Source organism: Gavia stellata, chromosome 4 (assembly GCF_030936135.1).
Source record: "Gavia stellata isolate bGavSte3 chromosome 4, bGavSte3.hap2, whole genome shotgun sequence".
Taxonomy (NCBI): domain Eukaryota; kingdom Metazoa; phylum Chordata; class Aves; order Gaviiformes; family Gaviidae; genus Gavia; species Gavia stellata.
Genome location: NC_082597.1, coordinates 45,056,048 through 45,070,275, shown reverse-complemented (window position 1 = coordinate 45,070,275; position 14,228 = coordinate 45,056,048). Strand labels below are relative to the sequence as shown.

The following is a 14,228-nucleotide window of genomic DNA, read 5'->3' as shown; positions in this document are numbered from 1 at the left end:
TTGACTCCCTCTTCTACCAGAAAACTAATACAGTAAAAATGTGAGAGACTTTCTACTTACAGACACGTAGCTGGCATTAATGTAGTCAGATCCAGGAATACTAGCATCAGGCATCAGCTTTACTCTGTTGTTATTATCTATCACGGAAATAAAGTCTAGTTAACTAAAAGATTTGTTCAAAAACCATAGACGCATGTAACAAGTGTTCCTGGAGTGCTAAGAAATCAAAAATACTGTTATTGCTAATCTAACAATACTTGACATAGTAGAACACTAATTACAAAAGGAATTTAACCAATTTCCATTACTGTATGGTCATCCTTTAATGTTCCAGACATATTATAATATAATACTTTTTAATTTAAATGGTGAAGGTGCCTAAACCTCCAATTTGATGTATGTATGGGAGGATACTCTGGCTAAAGGTAGCCCATGTACTTTAAGGTATGCTGTTCTAGCACAGACAACCTCTTTGTGAATGAGACAGCAGGGTCAGGGGTCTGACAGTCTTTCCTACGTACTTGCTGTTCAGATCACAGATTTGAGCCAGATCCTGGCACTTTTATATACTTTTACTTCTTTTACATAAGGTAAGCTCATTATTACAGAAAAAAAATAATGATTGAGGGTTTCCAATTTGGGCCCATGGTGTGTATGCAGAAATGACAAAAAACAGGAAAGGTGTCATATGTGAATAAGTAAATGTTGAAACCAAACATTCCAAATTTTGATGTTTGGCCCTCAACTTTGTAAAAAAAGTTAGAATACAAAGTTAAAGATTTACGAAACTTATCTGTTTATATTTCACTGTGTGTCATGAATATCAATTTTTAGTGACTGTAACTTAGAGTATGCCTTGAACAAGGCAGTAGATAGCAGGAACAGCTGCTCTGAAAAGTTAATAGCACAGAATGTAGCATTATTAACCAAGGAATGCCATGCCTCCCATCTCACATCACAGCTAATGCCTAAAATAATAATGACATTTCTTGTCTTATTAACTGAAAAATGAAGCAGTGTTGAGTACAGAGAGACAGACTCCTGTCTGCTGTGATAAAATCTAGCCTTGGCTTATAAGTTATCGTACAGTCACTCTGATCTTCTGTGGAACCTTTGCAGCACATGTACACATATCCACAAGAAAGCATACCCAGGCTCCTGAGGTAGCTGAATGCACAAATATGTGGATCTTACACGTTTAAAAAAATTACTTCTCACTGAAGGGAAAAAACACCAAGGAAGAATGTTAAAGAGTTTGCTACATGGCTTGAATTACAAAGCTAAGGAACTATTGAAGCTACAGTTTCTTGCACCTGCATATTAAAGCTCGTGAGAGCAAGTTGAAAGCTACTTGCAAATAAAACTGTCTTTAAAAAAACACAATGAAAAAGACAGATTACTTGGCAGAAAATTATTTCATAATGTGGACATGATTGTTCTGCCATTTCAAAGACAGATCAAACAAAAATACAGTTGCATTCCAAATACATGCTGTGCTATCGAAGGTAGAGAGCAAAATGGAGGAGTTGATCGGTAAACACACATACATGGCTTTATGTTTGGGAAACGATTCTTAGACCTGTTCCAAGGCAGATCAGCATCAGTTGAAGCAAGGTCTTCAAGAAACTTGGGAAGTTCCTGCAGAGGAATAAATGCTTGTTGGCAAACCTTTGCATTTCACCTTCAGTGAATACAAAAAATGACACAATCACTCCAGTAAGAGGAAGAATTCTTTAGTTCTGCAGGAGAGTGCATTGCTAAGAACAGCTGGAAGCATTCGAGAGCATTCCACCTCACTGTCAACCCTACACTAGCAACATTAGATGCAGTTCTGCAGACAATGCTGTCAAGTTGAACAATTAAAGCTTATATGAACTTTCACCTTTACAAGTCTGGATGAAGTCAGCCTATCACCTTTTGTAGTTCTTTTCTGCCTTTTCATGAAGTCACATGCTTGGTTACCATGCCTTACTGACTCAGCCTTATTCTTGAATAATGCCTTTTCCTGACTCCTGTAGCTTGGGAGAGTTCTTGCCACAGCATGAGAACCGATGAGAATTTAATTAAGTTGAGACAACTGGTAATTAGCTGTTGTTCACGGGACTGTTTGTGAAAGGGGTGGGAAGAGTTATTTTTGGGTTGTACTGCAGTTTCATCACTGGTCATTAGTTTTATTACTGAAGGGCAGAGATGGATAAATCATTCACAGTGAGGAACTTATTTGATGGGGGTGTTTGTGTACATAAATAGGTATGATTTCCAAAGCTGAGTAAAAGAGTGGAGACAACTTCCTAACTTGTTAATGGAGAAAAAGTATTAATGTGATGATCTCATAGCGGTTATAAGGGAATAGAAAACTCTTAGAAAAGCCATAATTTTGACAGAATTTCTAAGTTAATAACTACATTAACTGCAATAGATTTTCCCTTTGTTTGACAAATGTTATACACAAGTCTATTTCAACATCTAGCTTAAGATACAAATGAAGAGATTTACCTATTACTTTGAATGAGTACAATACAAAATTTTGCCACTTGTTCTGAATAATCCCCTCAAATTTGTCTTTTAATATTAACAGTTACTCTCTACATGAGCTAATTCCAAAAGTGGGGCAGATAACCCTACTATCAGATTCAATGTTAATTATTTTCAAGTGCTCTTTTGCCCAGGTATTTGAGATGGTTTGCCTTCTATAAATAAAATTTAATGGGCAACTATTAGCAAATTAATAAATAAATAAATGAAAGAGGCAATGAAAAATGGACAAAGTAGGAGTATTTTTTATTCCAGTGTTTTTCTTTCATTGCTGATACAAATATTTTGTCAGCCTTATTTGATGGGTTCAGATATGAGGAATAATTTAACATGAGCATTAGCAAAATGGGATAATTTAAAAACTGAGGTAATAAACCAAGTCAATAATTCATCTAATCTGATATCCTATTTTGTACAATGGATAATGTCTGACATACATACAAAAGAGAGCTCAAAACCCTTGAACTGTATTATATGCAATATTAACCCATGAGAAATTTGTTTCTTTCTCCATCTGACAAAAATCCTATGGCCTAGCATGAGGACTACCTCACTTCTATAATTATATCCTCAATAATATAACTGCAGGTGCTTCTGAACAGGAGGGGAAAGATGGTTTCACGACGAAAGCAAAGGACTTTCAGTCAAGGGACCTGACTTCTCTTCCTAGCTCTGACACATATTTCCTTGGGGAATTAATTAGGGGAAGAATTGCAGAGAACAACTAGATGCTCATCTACCTTTGAAAATTAACAAGGGACTAGATCCCATCCATGCCATTCAAAATCTCTCTAAATATCTATCTTTCCTAGGGATGAAAACTCGATGATTATACCCCTTCTAAAAAGAAAGTTTCTGACTTAAAATCACCTTATAAAGAACGGCTGACTTCTTTACATTTATATCTGTATCTTAAAGGACATGGTTAACAGACGTGAAGTAAATACAAAACTAAATGAAGGACTGTAACATACTGTAGAAAAATATCTTTAAAGGCACTCATTATTTTAAAACCTTGTCTTTGAATCAACCTCTGCTATACTTAAGGAACATTTCTTTTACTTATTCAGTTGCCTCTGCCTTTTGTCTCAAAAATCCCTTAGAGAAGTAAAGCCCCAATCCTATAACTGAACCTAGAGAAAGATCCTTGTTCTCAGAGTAGAGTGCTGTGCATTCCTGTCAGGATTTGATAAGAATGGTAAAACACAGCTAAGGCTGGAGATGTTAAAATTCCTCTCATTCAGAAAGCTGAAACTCTCCCAGAAAATTTCTGTCATTGAATTTTGCAAGAAGGAAGAACATAGATGAAATGCCTATGGCATTTTGCAGGTGTTAGGGGCCATGGGATCCCGTACCATGTGCATGTCACGTGAACTTTAACTTCCCTCATTTGCCTCACTCCTCTGAGTCTTAGCCTGCCAGTTAACTAGTACAGAAGTAGCACTGTTGTACGGTGCTTTGTAGTAGAGAGGAAATAGAGAAGCAGATTATGTTATTTTTGTAATGATGCTTCCACATCTGAACAAGTGCTCAAGAGCCTCCTACCAATTCTCTGCATCAGTATGTATTTCAGTCAAAATTACTATTCTCAGAATCAGGGAAAGACTATTTGGATTCCCAAATTCAATAACAATTTTTCACAGAAACCATATTTCTTTGCAGACTCATAAAACTTCGAAATAATTAATTTGCACTTTGTTTACTGTAGTACTTTTATGGTCTTGTGGTGACATTCAGAGGTATTTCACTTTTTTATTCATGAACAGAACTTATTGTAAAACACTTATAGAAGTATTTCTGTTTTAGTAATTTGCCAGTTACTAGCAAAACTTGATTTCCCAAAGGTATTGAGAGATACATGAATCATCTGGAAAGCTAGAAGTTTGAATATCAGCTAGGTGGTGCCCACCATCAGTTACTGTGACTCCCTATGGTTTCTTTAAACTTGTCTTTTCTGACAAGACATGGATCCAGATCCATTCCAAGGTTCAGATTCTCTTCACATCACGTTTACACACAGGTTGTGTTCACATTTGGACGAAGATTGAACCCTGGAGATCTCCAGGCACAGCAGCTTGGTCAATCCAATAAATTAGATGAGACCAGGAATATCCCTGGATTCCAAGACTAAGTGAAATGGAAAGAGCCCCATTTATGCTATAAAACTCCAAAACATGTTTGTTGTCTACAAGTTGCCTATTGTAAATGATCCCTAGACTACTTTACCTACCAAAACATATCTTGGAATTGTCCTGGAAGACTGCTAGCTGCAACAGTCCAAATTCAAGGCAGGGAATATACTAAGAGTTTATTAGTGTAAATTATCATATTCTCATGTCCAGTTCCCGGTATACTTGAATTTACTAGTACAGCGATGGCCAGAGAGCTCAAGCAAGCTCAGCACCATGTTTTTAGTTATGTGCTTCAGATATAATGGTCCATGGGTTTGTATCTTGAGCTTATCTCTCTTACGCACATAGTCAGAGGCTTGAGTCATTTATGTGAAACTAAAATGATGAATGTGGATGGAAACAATGAAGGTCACAAGGTCTTCTTGTTTGTTGTGTGCATGGCCTGTTTCTGTGGATTGTCATTTCTGATGTAATTTCAATTGCATTGTCAATCCTATTATTCATCTGATAAGACAGGTGCTACAGATACTATAGATACCATCTTAATCAGGAACTGGACCTACCCTGCAATTCTGCCTGCCCTCGGACAAGTCATCTGGGAAGGTATCACTACACACTGAAACATGGAAGCTGAAGCTCAGAGAGAAAAAAAGTGGAAGCCCAAATGACATATAAAACTGTTGATTATAAGTTGACTTTATAATTTAGTTGAATGAAGCCTCAGCTACTTGTATTTCTCTAAATTTGAAATGGATTGCCAAGATTTTGATTTGATAAAACACTATTGTTTAAGTTTTAAGGCATTAGAATGCTGTAAGGCTTACCCAATGTGGGTCACACCTAAAGAAAGTAATACTAGAAACTTTCCAGTGATGAACGTTCATACGTGAAAATGTTATTGCTAGTAAAACTTTTCATCTGTTCAGTCATGCATAATATAACTATAATCACTCTTGTTCAAGTGAAATAACACTTCTGCTCTTGGAAAAAAAGTTCTCCTTACTTTATTGCTCAGAGAATTTTATGGTGCTTTTTATTATTAAATCCAGACCAATTTTACCTAAGAAGCATAACAAAAAAGCTGCAGGAAATACCATTAATCTTTTCACACTTCTGTTGGTTTTCCCTCAGAGACTGAAATATTATAATCTAGCAGAAGAAAAGCCAATTGTTGAGTCTTCATTTTTGTTAATCCAACTGGTAAGCAATTCATGGTAAATCTATAAATCCAAAATAATAAAGTCACTGGAGATTGACAAATTATTTTTGTGAGGGCAAATGACTGTATGTGTTAAAAATGATGATGACAAAGATTCTGAAATAACAAGATACTGTTGAGAAAAAAAAAAAAGATAGCCGTAAAAATGTTACTTAATGAAAACAGTGAAAACATTGAGATTTAAATTTGAAAGTATATATACATTATATTGTTTGTAATGTATATTTTGAAAGCTGGTCTCTTTTCAGAAAGAAAGACAGGCTTGCTGTGTTCGTCTACGCACATAAGGAGATGGAGGCTATACATATGGAGGCTATTCTCAAGAGCATGACAAGTATGACCTATTATTTGTAGAGGAACAAAAAGCAAAATACCATGCACAAACTTTTACTTTCTGCACCGAAACCTATGAATGAAAAACATTTCTGACTTCCATGGCAGTATGACTGGGGCCTGAACATTTCGCAGAATAAATTTCAGCTGTGTTTTTGGGGTCATCATCACTCAGGAAAACGAACTTATTTAAAGCAGTTAAATATACCTGTATATATGTTAGAAAACTATTTCTAAATAAACTTTTCTCAGGTAACTACATATGCATCACTACATATGTAAAAGCATAAATATTACGATGTTCTTGCAAAGATCAGAGTCTATGGAAGATCATCTTTTGCTGACACTTGGGTGAATCATTCCGATCAGGTTGCAGTGTAGACTGCAGAATCCAAATCAGTGTAATATTACTTTCTAAACAATCAACCTGGTAATTGGGTATTGATTATCAAGGCCAGAGTCCTTCACGGCCTTGCCTGCTTAAAATGGACATGAAATGTGACACATGAAACGACTAAAGGTCTTGCGATGTTGTGACAACTGCTAGCAACATACCGAAAATTCTTCCTGAAACTTTAGGTTGTTGTTTGTGCAAAGCTCTTCAACATGTTGTAGGAAGGATTTCTTGCTTATTGGCCTGAAAGTAATGACAGAAGAATTAGAAACCTGTAGGGAATTTCTTTGTCATTCTTTTTATTCTTATTTAACTGCAGTTTATTAATAAACAATGTTTTTCAGTTCAATAGAAAGATTCTCATAGGCAGAAAACTACAAATTGCTTACAGTATGCTTATTTGGTTTATTTTCAGACACTTAAAATAGAAGCATTTTCTCCCCTTGTTGTTCCCCCTCACCAAATTTTTAATGTTGTTAACAGTACTGTAGGGTAGGATTGTTTTTATAGGTAACAGCATTCCAAGGCAAGGTTTTGATATTAATGGAAATTTGTAAAGTTATTATTGCATTCTAAAGTACATAATACTTCTTTGTTGCACAGAAAACATTTTATACATTGCAAGGTTTTAGACATATAAAATATTGCAGTGACCTCATTCTCATAATGACATGGTTTTTAAACCCCGAGGAGTTTAAATATCCCTGTATTACTTCCCAAGCTAAAACACAGACATGCAGGCTTCACCCCAGAGAGAGAGAAAGCATTTCTCCAGTTACCATGCAATTAGTCATGCTTTTATGATTTATATGCAGCTTCGAGTTTTTTCTAATAAACATAGAGGAGGGAACCACACATTGAGAATCACTGACGACCACAATATAAAAATCTTTAATCAACTTACTTGATGGATTTTCTATAACTAAGTAACCTGCAACAGAGATTTTTGTTAAACATAGCAAGCTGAGAGCTAACCAATATTGTGCATGTTAATAGGTTTTAGATTAAATAGTCAAGTAACTAAAGAACCAGATTTATTTCTCTCATGGATTCAAATACTATTATATGTCAGATATCTTGTGTGTTTGTCTTGCTTAGTTTTTATCTCAGGTATTGGCAGATATAGATACGGTAGTTACAGTTTCTATCATTCTCTTCATATCATTTTACAGTGCTCTGGGCTCATACGGCCCTGGGAAATCCATACTTCCAGCACACCACTTCATATACATCCACAGATTTCATTTTACTCTATGTACTCAATATTATTCTTCTAAGGGCCATTTCAGAGCATAAGGATAGGTTGCCTATTATATGCCTATTTCTGACCTAGTCACTCTAGACTCCTTTTATAATCAATGAAGAGAAATAGGTGTGATTTCATCTCATTTTAAGCAGATATCTAAAGTAAGTCACAGATGAATCATGCTATTGGTGTGCCTCTATAGAAACCAAACAGCTATGGCTGTTTTTCTAAAGATTTTAAAAATGAATGCCTGTTTTCATGTTCACTGCTCTTTATGGTGCATGGCGATTTTAGAAACTGTGCTACATATTAAATCTTTAACTTGATCCCACAGAAGTTTCATGAAGAAACTACATGAGCATCTATACTCAGGGGGCTTTCAGATGGCCTTGAAACTTGGTCATCAGCATCGCCTCTGAACTCATTTTAAGAATGTCTTAGCATTATGTATTTAGAAGCCAAACTTTGGGCACTCAGACTCACACTTGTCTAAAAGACCAAGTCAAAAAGTTTGAATACAGTTTAAAAGATAACTTGCCCCTTCAAAAAAGCTCTAAGTATACCTTTTATGTGTCTGTCTCTCCAAAAATCATACATTCTTACATACAAATATTACCAAAACTATTCCATAATACAAATACAAATGTCTACTGCTGCCATAATTTTAGTAGAAAAGACAACAGTTTCCTTTAAAAATACTTTGGTTTACGAAGTCATTCTTAAATATTTATATTTTAAATTACATAATAAAATGAGATTAATACAATAGTTGAATAATTTATTATTAAGCATCAGAGAAGTTAATTTCAAAGCTACTAAAGATGCCTTTGTGGTACATACTTTGTTATGACAGTTCTCTTCAAACAAAGCAAACTGGCTATGAAAGCCTTGGGTCAGTCTCACTGGAGTAAAAAGAAGTGTAAGAACTCACAGAAAAAGGCTCAAACTCAAAGTGCTTACTAGGACAACTGAAGAAGAGGTTTAGAATGAAAAAGAAGGCAATGACACAACAAAGCATGCAACTCTATTCAGAATGTTTAGACATCTAGCTAGCGCCTTTTGTATCATGTTGTTTGCATTACGTGGCAGATGAAACTACCTTCTAGTAATATTGGCAACATTACAGAGCTAAAGTTTCATGAAGAAAAAGTATTCTTAATAGCTGGGCCAATGTACTGTATGCAAATATATTTGTCTTTGAGCAGAAAGTAAACTTTTTGTAGACGTTTTTTCAGGACAAAATTTGCAGTGTCTGCAAAGAAATTACACTTTGAATTCACCTATCTTCACCATAGAACAACAGGAAAAAAGTAATCTCCCAGTTGACATCCCAGTAATTTTTTTAATAGTGTTGGCTTTCCTCCTCTAGAATTAATAGCAATTAGGGGCTTACTGAACCTAATTTGCAGTAATCAAATGCAGTTTGGTCATTAGGGAATAAAAATTACATCTATGCTGTACATAAGCAAGCTGGGTCTGTCATTTAGTGCTTCAGTGCTGAAGGTACATGGATCCAACAGCAAAGAACATAGGAGACAAGCTGCACCATTAACACCACCTTACTCAAGAATATTTCCTTTTTTTACTTTCACTCAAAGCAGAGAATTAAAGCACTGAAATACCTCAGAAAATGAACTAAACAGTGTTACATATGTTGCTTTCTAGTTAATTCTTAATATTAATAACAGGTGATTTTTTAAAGGCATAATCATGCATTACCTTTCACAAGCAGTAAACATTTTTAAAGAAGTAAGGCAACTACAGATTAACACTTTAACGTATCTGTGGGCATTTAAGTGAAGAACCTGATTTTTAGAACTACTGAACTCTCACGATTCTGTTGGTAGCAAATGCACATTGCAGTGGCTTGGCAGCTCAGAAAATAAGATGATTTAATTTAAATGCTTATATGAGAATTAATGTCTGACTTGAAGACTATGGCAAAGATGTTGGCTTTGTTGTGTAAGAATCTTCAGAAGGGATGAATTTTCTATGCTCAGTACAGACTTACAGCTATACTCAGTTTCAGCATCCTCAGGCTTCAAAAATTAGTATTTTTTCCAAGTCTCTTGGCTTAAATGTGTAATAATAATCTTACAGTGTTTCATCAATGAACAAATACTCATCTACCTGTAATCTTGTTCTCCACATTTCCCAGTCTTTTGTATAAAACATACAAATATAGATATCACTAGATCTTGATGAGCACAATTTAGAATCAAACCATGAAGTTGCAAAGTTCCCTATTTCAGCTGGACAATTCCAGATTCCCACTTGTTTGACTTTGAAACCAGGAAAGAAAAACATTCTGTAAGATAAAGAATGCTTTATTGCCTTAAATCTGATTTCCTTTTAAAACAGTGTATTGTTTCATGTGTGGGGTTTTTTTTGAAGTCTATCAAAAATCTGAATCCCACTCAGATTACTTATGATAGAGCTAGAAAGAAGCCATTTATTTGTCTTGGCAGTGGTAACTGAAGACCATATTGTCACACAGACTCGGCTTTCTCTCTGGGTCAATCATCTGAAATCCATAGGGAATTAAAACTTCGTCCAAATAGAAAACAACAGAAATGAGTATGTAGGCAAAAGGCTTAACTCATAAGCACCATTGACACTTCCTAGGAACAACGGAGGAACTAATTTTTAGCAAGTTAATTGAAAGCAATATGGAGCTTAACCCTTCCTAAATATTAAAGGCCTAAGGTAAGAGAACACATGGTCATTTCTTCCATTGTACCAGGACACGTACATTCATAGACCTTGTACTCCTGGGATACAAAGCTCAGGAAGCCTATTTTTGATAGTTGATTACTAAAGGGAAACTTGTTGAAGAAAAAGGCAAGGCAGGAGCCATGCCTATCCCCACTCAAAGAAAGAAGAAACGGGCTGGTCTAGAGAAAGTAATGCATGTGCAGAAGTGTTTCTTCGACTATAAACACCTACTGAATGCACAATATATAGGAAAGGTGAGATCAGACAATAATTTTATATACAATACTTTTCCATGAAGAGTTCTAATTACCTGGTATTTGCAAGGTCTGTAATTCAGAAATATTGCAGTGTCTGTAATTCAGAAATATTTCTACTGAACCTCTGCCTCATTTGCTTGACAAGCTCTCTCACACAGAATGAAACAAAAGCCTCAAAGCATTCACCACAAGTGCAACTTCTCAAGGAAAGTTTTTAAGAAACAGGGACCTACATGGCTTTATCCTTGCTGCAGAAATCACTGCAAAAGTAGGGTGCCAGAGAAGCTGTCTCCTAGGTGAGCACCTGGAACTGGGAAGAGTTACTTGACTCTCACCAAATCTGGTGCACCCTGAAAATTTAGTGACAATCTATTCACAGCAGATGAATGTCTGCTTTGAAAAGTGACTTGCAAAACCCTATGGACATGTTACAAAAAGTAAGTCATGAGAGGCCCTGGTGTATGTATATTCAGTGTGCTTAATGAAACAATGTTTAATCCAGTTTAGACTGATGGGCTATATATGTTTTAAACAAGGGTTATATTTTTCTGTTATTGCCTGTCTCATACCATCTCCACCATCATGGAGATCAACGTGTGTCCCAAACATTCAAAATAAAACAGATCTCATTTTCCACTGAATTCAGCAGGACATAATTCCTTGCATGCCCTCTGCAGCTACATCCCATTAATTAATTGCCTAACAAAGACTTGCTGAGAGATGGTGTCAAAAAATTACTACTGGAAATTGGGATTTGCCATGAATTTCCTGATTTGAAAAAAATGTTGACACAAAAAAAGGGATGCTTGGCAATTTTGAATTTGATGTTTTTTTCTATTTAGACTGACTTTTTAATGCAAAATAATTTATACTAAAAAGATTATAAAATGCATGAGATAAAATGTTTTGATTAACCTATATTGAACATTTGCTGAGTTTTGGTTCATTAAACTTTTCAAGTTTTGAATTTTTGATCTGCTGGGAATGATAAAAAAATATTTCCAGTCATTTTCTTACAGAACAGGAAAACCTTTTTCTACTACATCTTTTTATTTCTTATATGATACCAGCTGCACAAAGTTTCTGAGAATATGAGCCAAAATCATAGGTCATGATCCACTAAATATGAAAGAATGTCTGAAGAGACAATGTATGAGAGACAGTCAGAAGGATCTCATGGAGCAGGCTGGAGCATCTTGATTCTGTGGATGAACTGTGTCAGCCGTAAGTCCGTGTCTTTACTGATTTATAGTAGCTAACATGATAAGTAATATACGGGCTGAGAAATGACAAAACACTTGATTTCCAAAGCATCTCCTTCAAATGAGCACTGATTGGGATGGTTAGTAGGTTTTGGAAAAAAAATCTATACTGCTCTTTCATCACCTAAGATTTCCACACAAACTCCCCATCATTCTTTCAGGGTAGAAAATATACTTAGCTGGACAATTAAAACCATATTTTAGCTGATTTACTGCTATTCAAGAATTACAAACAAGCCAGCCTGAAAAAGGAGGAGGAGCTCTCAGTTAGTGCCTACACTTCAAACTTCCACAACTTGTTGTTATGTCCCACAAAGGACCTGGGCAAGGAGTCCACTGTAGCTTCAGTGCAGCTACTGTTTGAAAAATAATAACACAAAATTTAACAGCTGCATCCTGTACCTTACAAGAATGGCAGAAAAGCAGAGTCTTTGCTTTTGGACATTAAAGGAGTGGGGAAGGAGGAAAGAGAAAAATGCAGATGGAAGGACACGATAAACTGCAAACCAAAATGTGAGACTGACTCATTAAAATAAGGGTGATGTAACTAAAACTGCTGAAGCACTGTTCAGTAAAGGCCTTGCTGTGCATAAGTCACATAATGAAGTGTACATAAGTATGAAATATTATAGTTTGCAATTACTGTGTAGAGTTTGAGACTGTACAAATCCAAACTACACATAATTTAGACAGAAAAGAGGCAGAATAGTACTCCACAAACTGATAAAGGATTTGACTGCATGGATATGTTACTGAGATTGTACTGGCATAGTACAAAACAGCTGCAGTGTAAGTAAGTACAAAAGGCAGTTGAGAAAAACGAGAACTTCTCTTAAGTACATACATTCTAACTGCCAAAGGAAAGAAACAGCATGTTTCTTATGTTACATTTGCACTACATTTGCTTCAAGGATAGATTGTATATATCAGTGCTATATTGTCATAAATTGTCATTTCCATGTAAAAATTGCCCTGATTTATCTCAAAATAGCTGTGGAACTGTTGTACCTTAACATTAGGGACTAAAAGCAAACAGGATTTCATGATGACAAATACCACTGTTTGTCATTAGTATAGCTGTAAAGATTGGCATTTCATTGTGGTTAACTATTTCATTCAATATAGTATAGTAGCACACAGGTTAAGAGAACAGAACGGAAAACACACCATGTTGCTTCAATAATACAAAAACTTACTGGATGACAAATATCTCCTTGCGTCTAAAGAAAAATGAAGAGTATCTGGAAGTAAAACCCATTAACACTTTAGTATATAAACAAAATCAATACTATTCTTGTTCAGCTAGCAGTTTGGAAACAAGGCCATTTTGAAGATCCATCAAGATCATTTATACAAGTCACAGTCATCACAGTGCATTGGCAATGGTTCTGTCTCCAGAGAATGTTTTTCACTGTTATTAGCAGGTACTAAGCAATGTTACCTGAATGACATGTGCCCCCCACCAAATATACCGCATCCATTACGTCGATGATTTCCAGATGATTAATAGTATGTTTTCTCATCTGTTACAAGCAGCCATTCCTGTGTGCACTATTTTGAACAGGTTTATACATGCAATAGACTTACTCTGTACCACACACATAGACATATACACACTTAAACAAAACAGATCAACAGCTACAACCTTTCATCTTCCAGCTATTTCTAGTCTGCAACAGTAGGATGCCTGACTGCTAGGGCAAGACTACTTTAGGCTTCTCATCTTTAAGGGGACTGCCTACCACAGTGTTTTATCTGACACAGCAGGGAAAATACAGGTAGGTAAAGAATGTTCACCAAACATTTCTAACTCAGTTGGATGTCGTATATTATTGAGAATCATCATTATATTTATTCGGTGAATAATATCCATACTCCTGGCAGCGAGAAAGAGCAGTTTTCCTTCTGATGAATATCTGTGACAAGATTCTTTGTTAGACAGAAAATATGAATAGCCTGGAATTGCTGCATACCCCTTAAAGGAGCAGATGTCAGGATAGCCAGTGTGCTGAGCTCCACAGAAACCCAGATACTATGCAAATCCCTTTGTGAAAAAATGCTTTCTAAATGTCAATTAAACAATGACAGATTTGTTCTTGAATTAGCTGACTGGGACTTCTGGGAGTTTGACTCTT

The 14,228-nt window shown here is 35.7% G+C and overlaps 1 protein-coding gene across 1 annotated transcript in view; it reads right to left on the bottom strand.

Moving 5' to 3' along the window:
- Positions 1-14,228, bottom strand: part of PTPRQ (protein tyrosine phosphatase receptor type Q) — a 108,704-nt gene that overhangs the window by 9,775 nt on the left and 84,701 nt on the right. Inside the window, exons 36-39 of the mRNA XM_059816157.1 lie at positions 7,518-7,544; positions 6,775-6,856; positions 1,548-1,638; positions 61-137 (exon numbers count right to left, since the gene is read on the bottom strand). Of these exons, the coding sequence (XP_059672140.1) occupies positions 61-137; positions 1,548-1,638; positions 6,775-6,856; positions 7,518-7,544 (277 nt within the window). The remainder of the gene's footprint in view (positions 1-60; positions 138-1,547; positions 1,639-6,774; positions 6,857-7,517; positions 7,545-14,228) is intronic.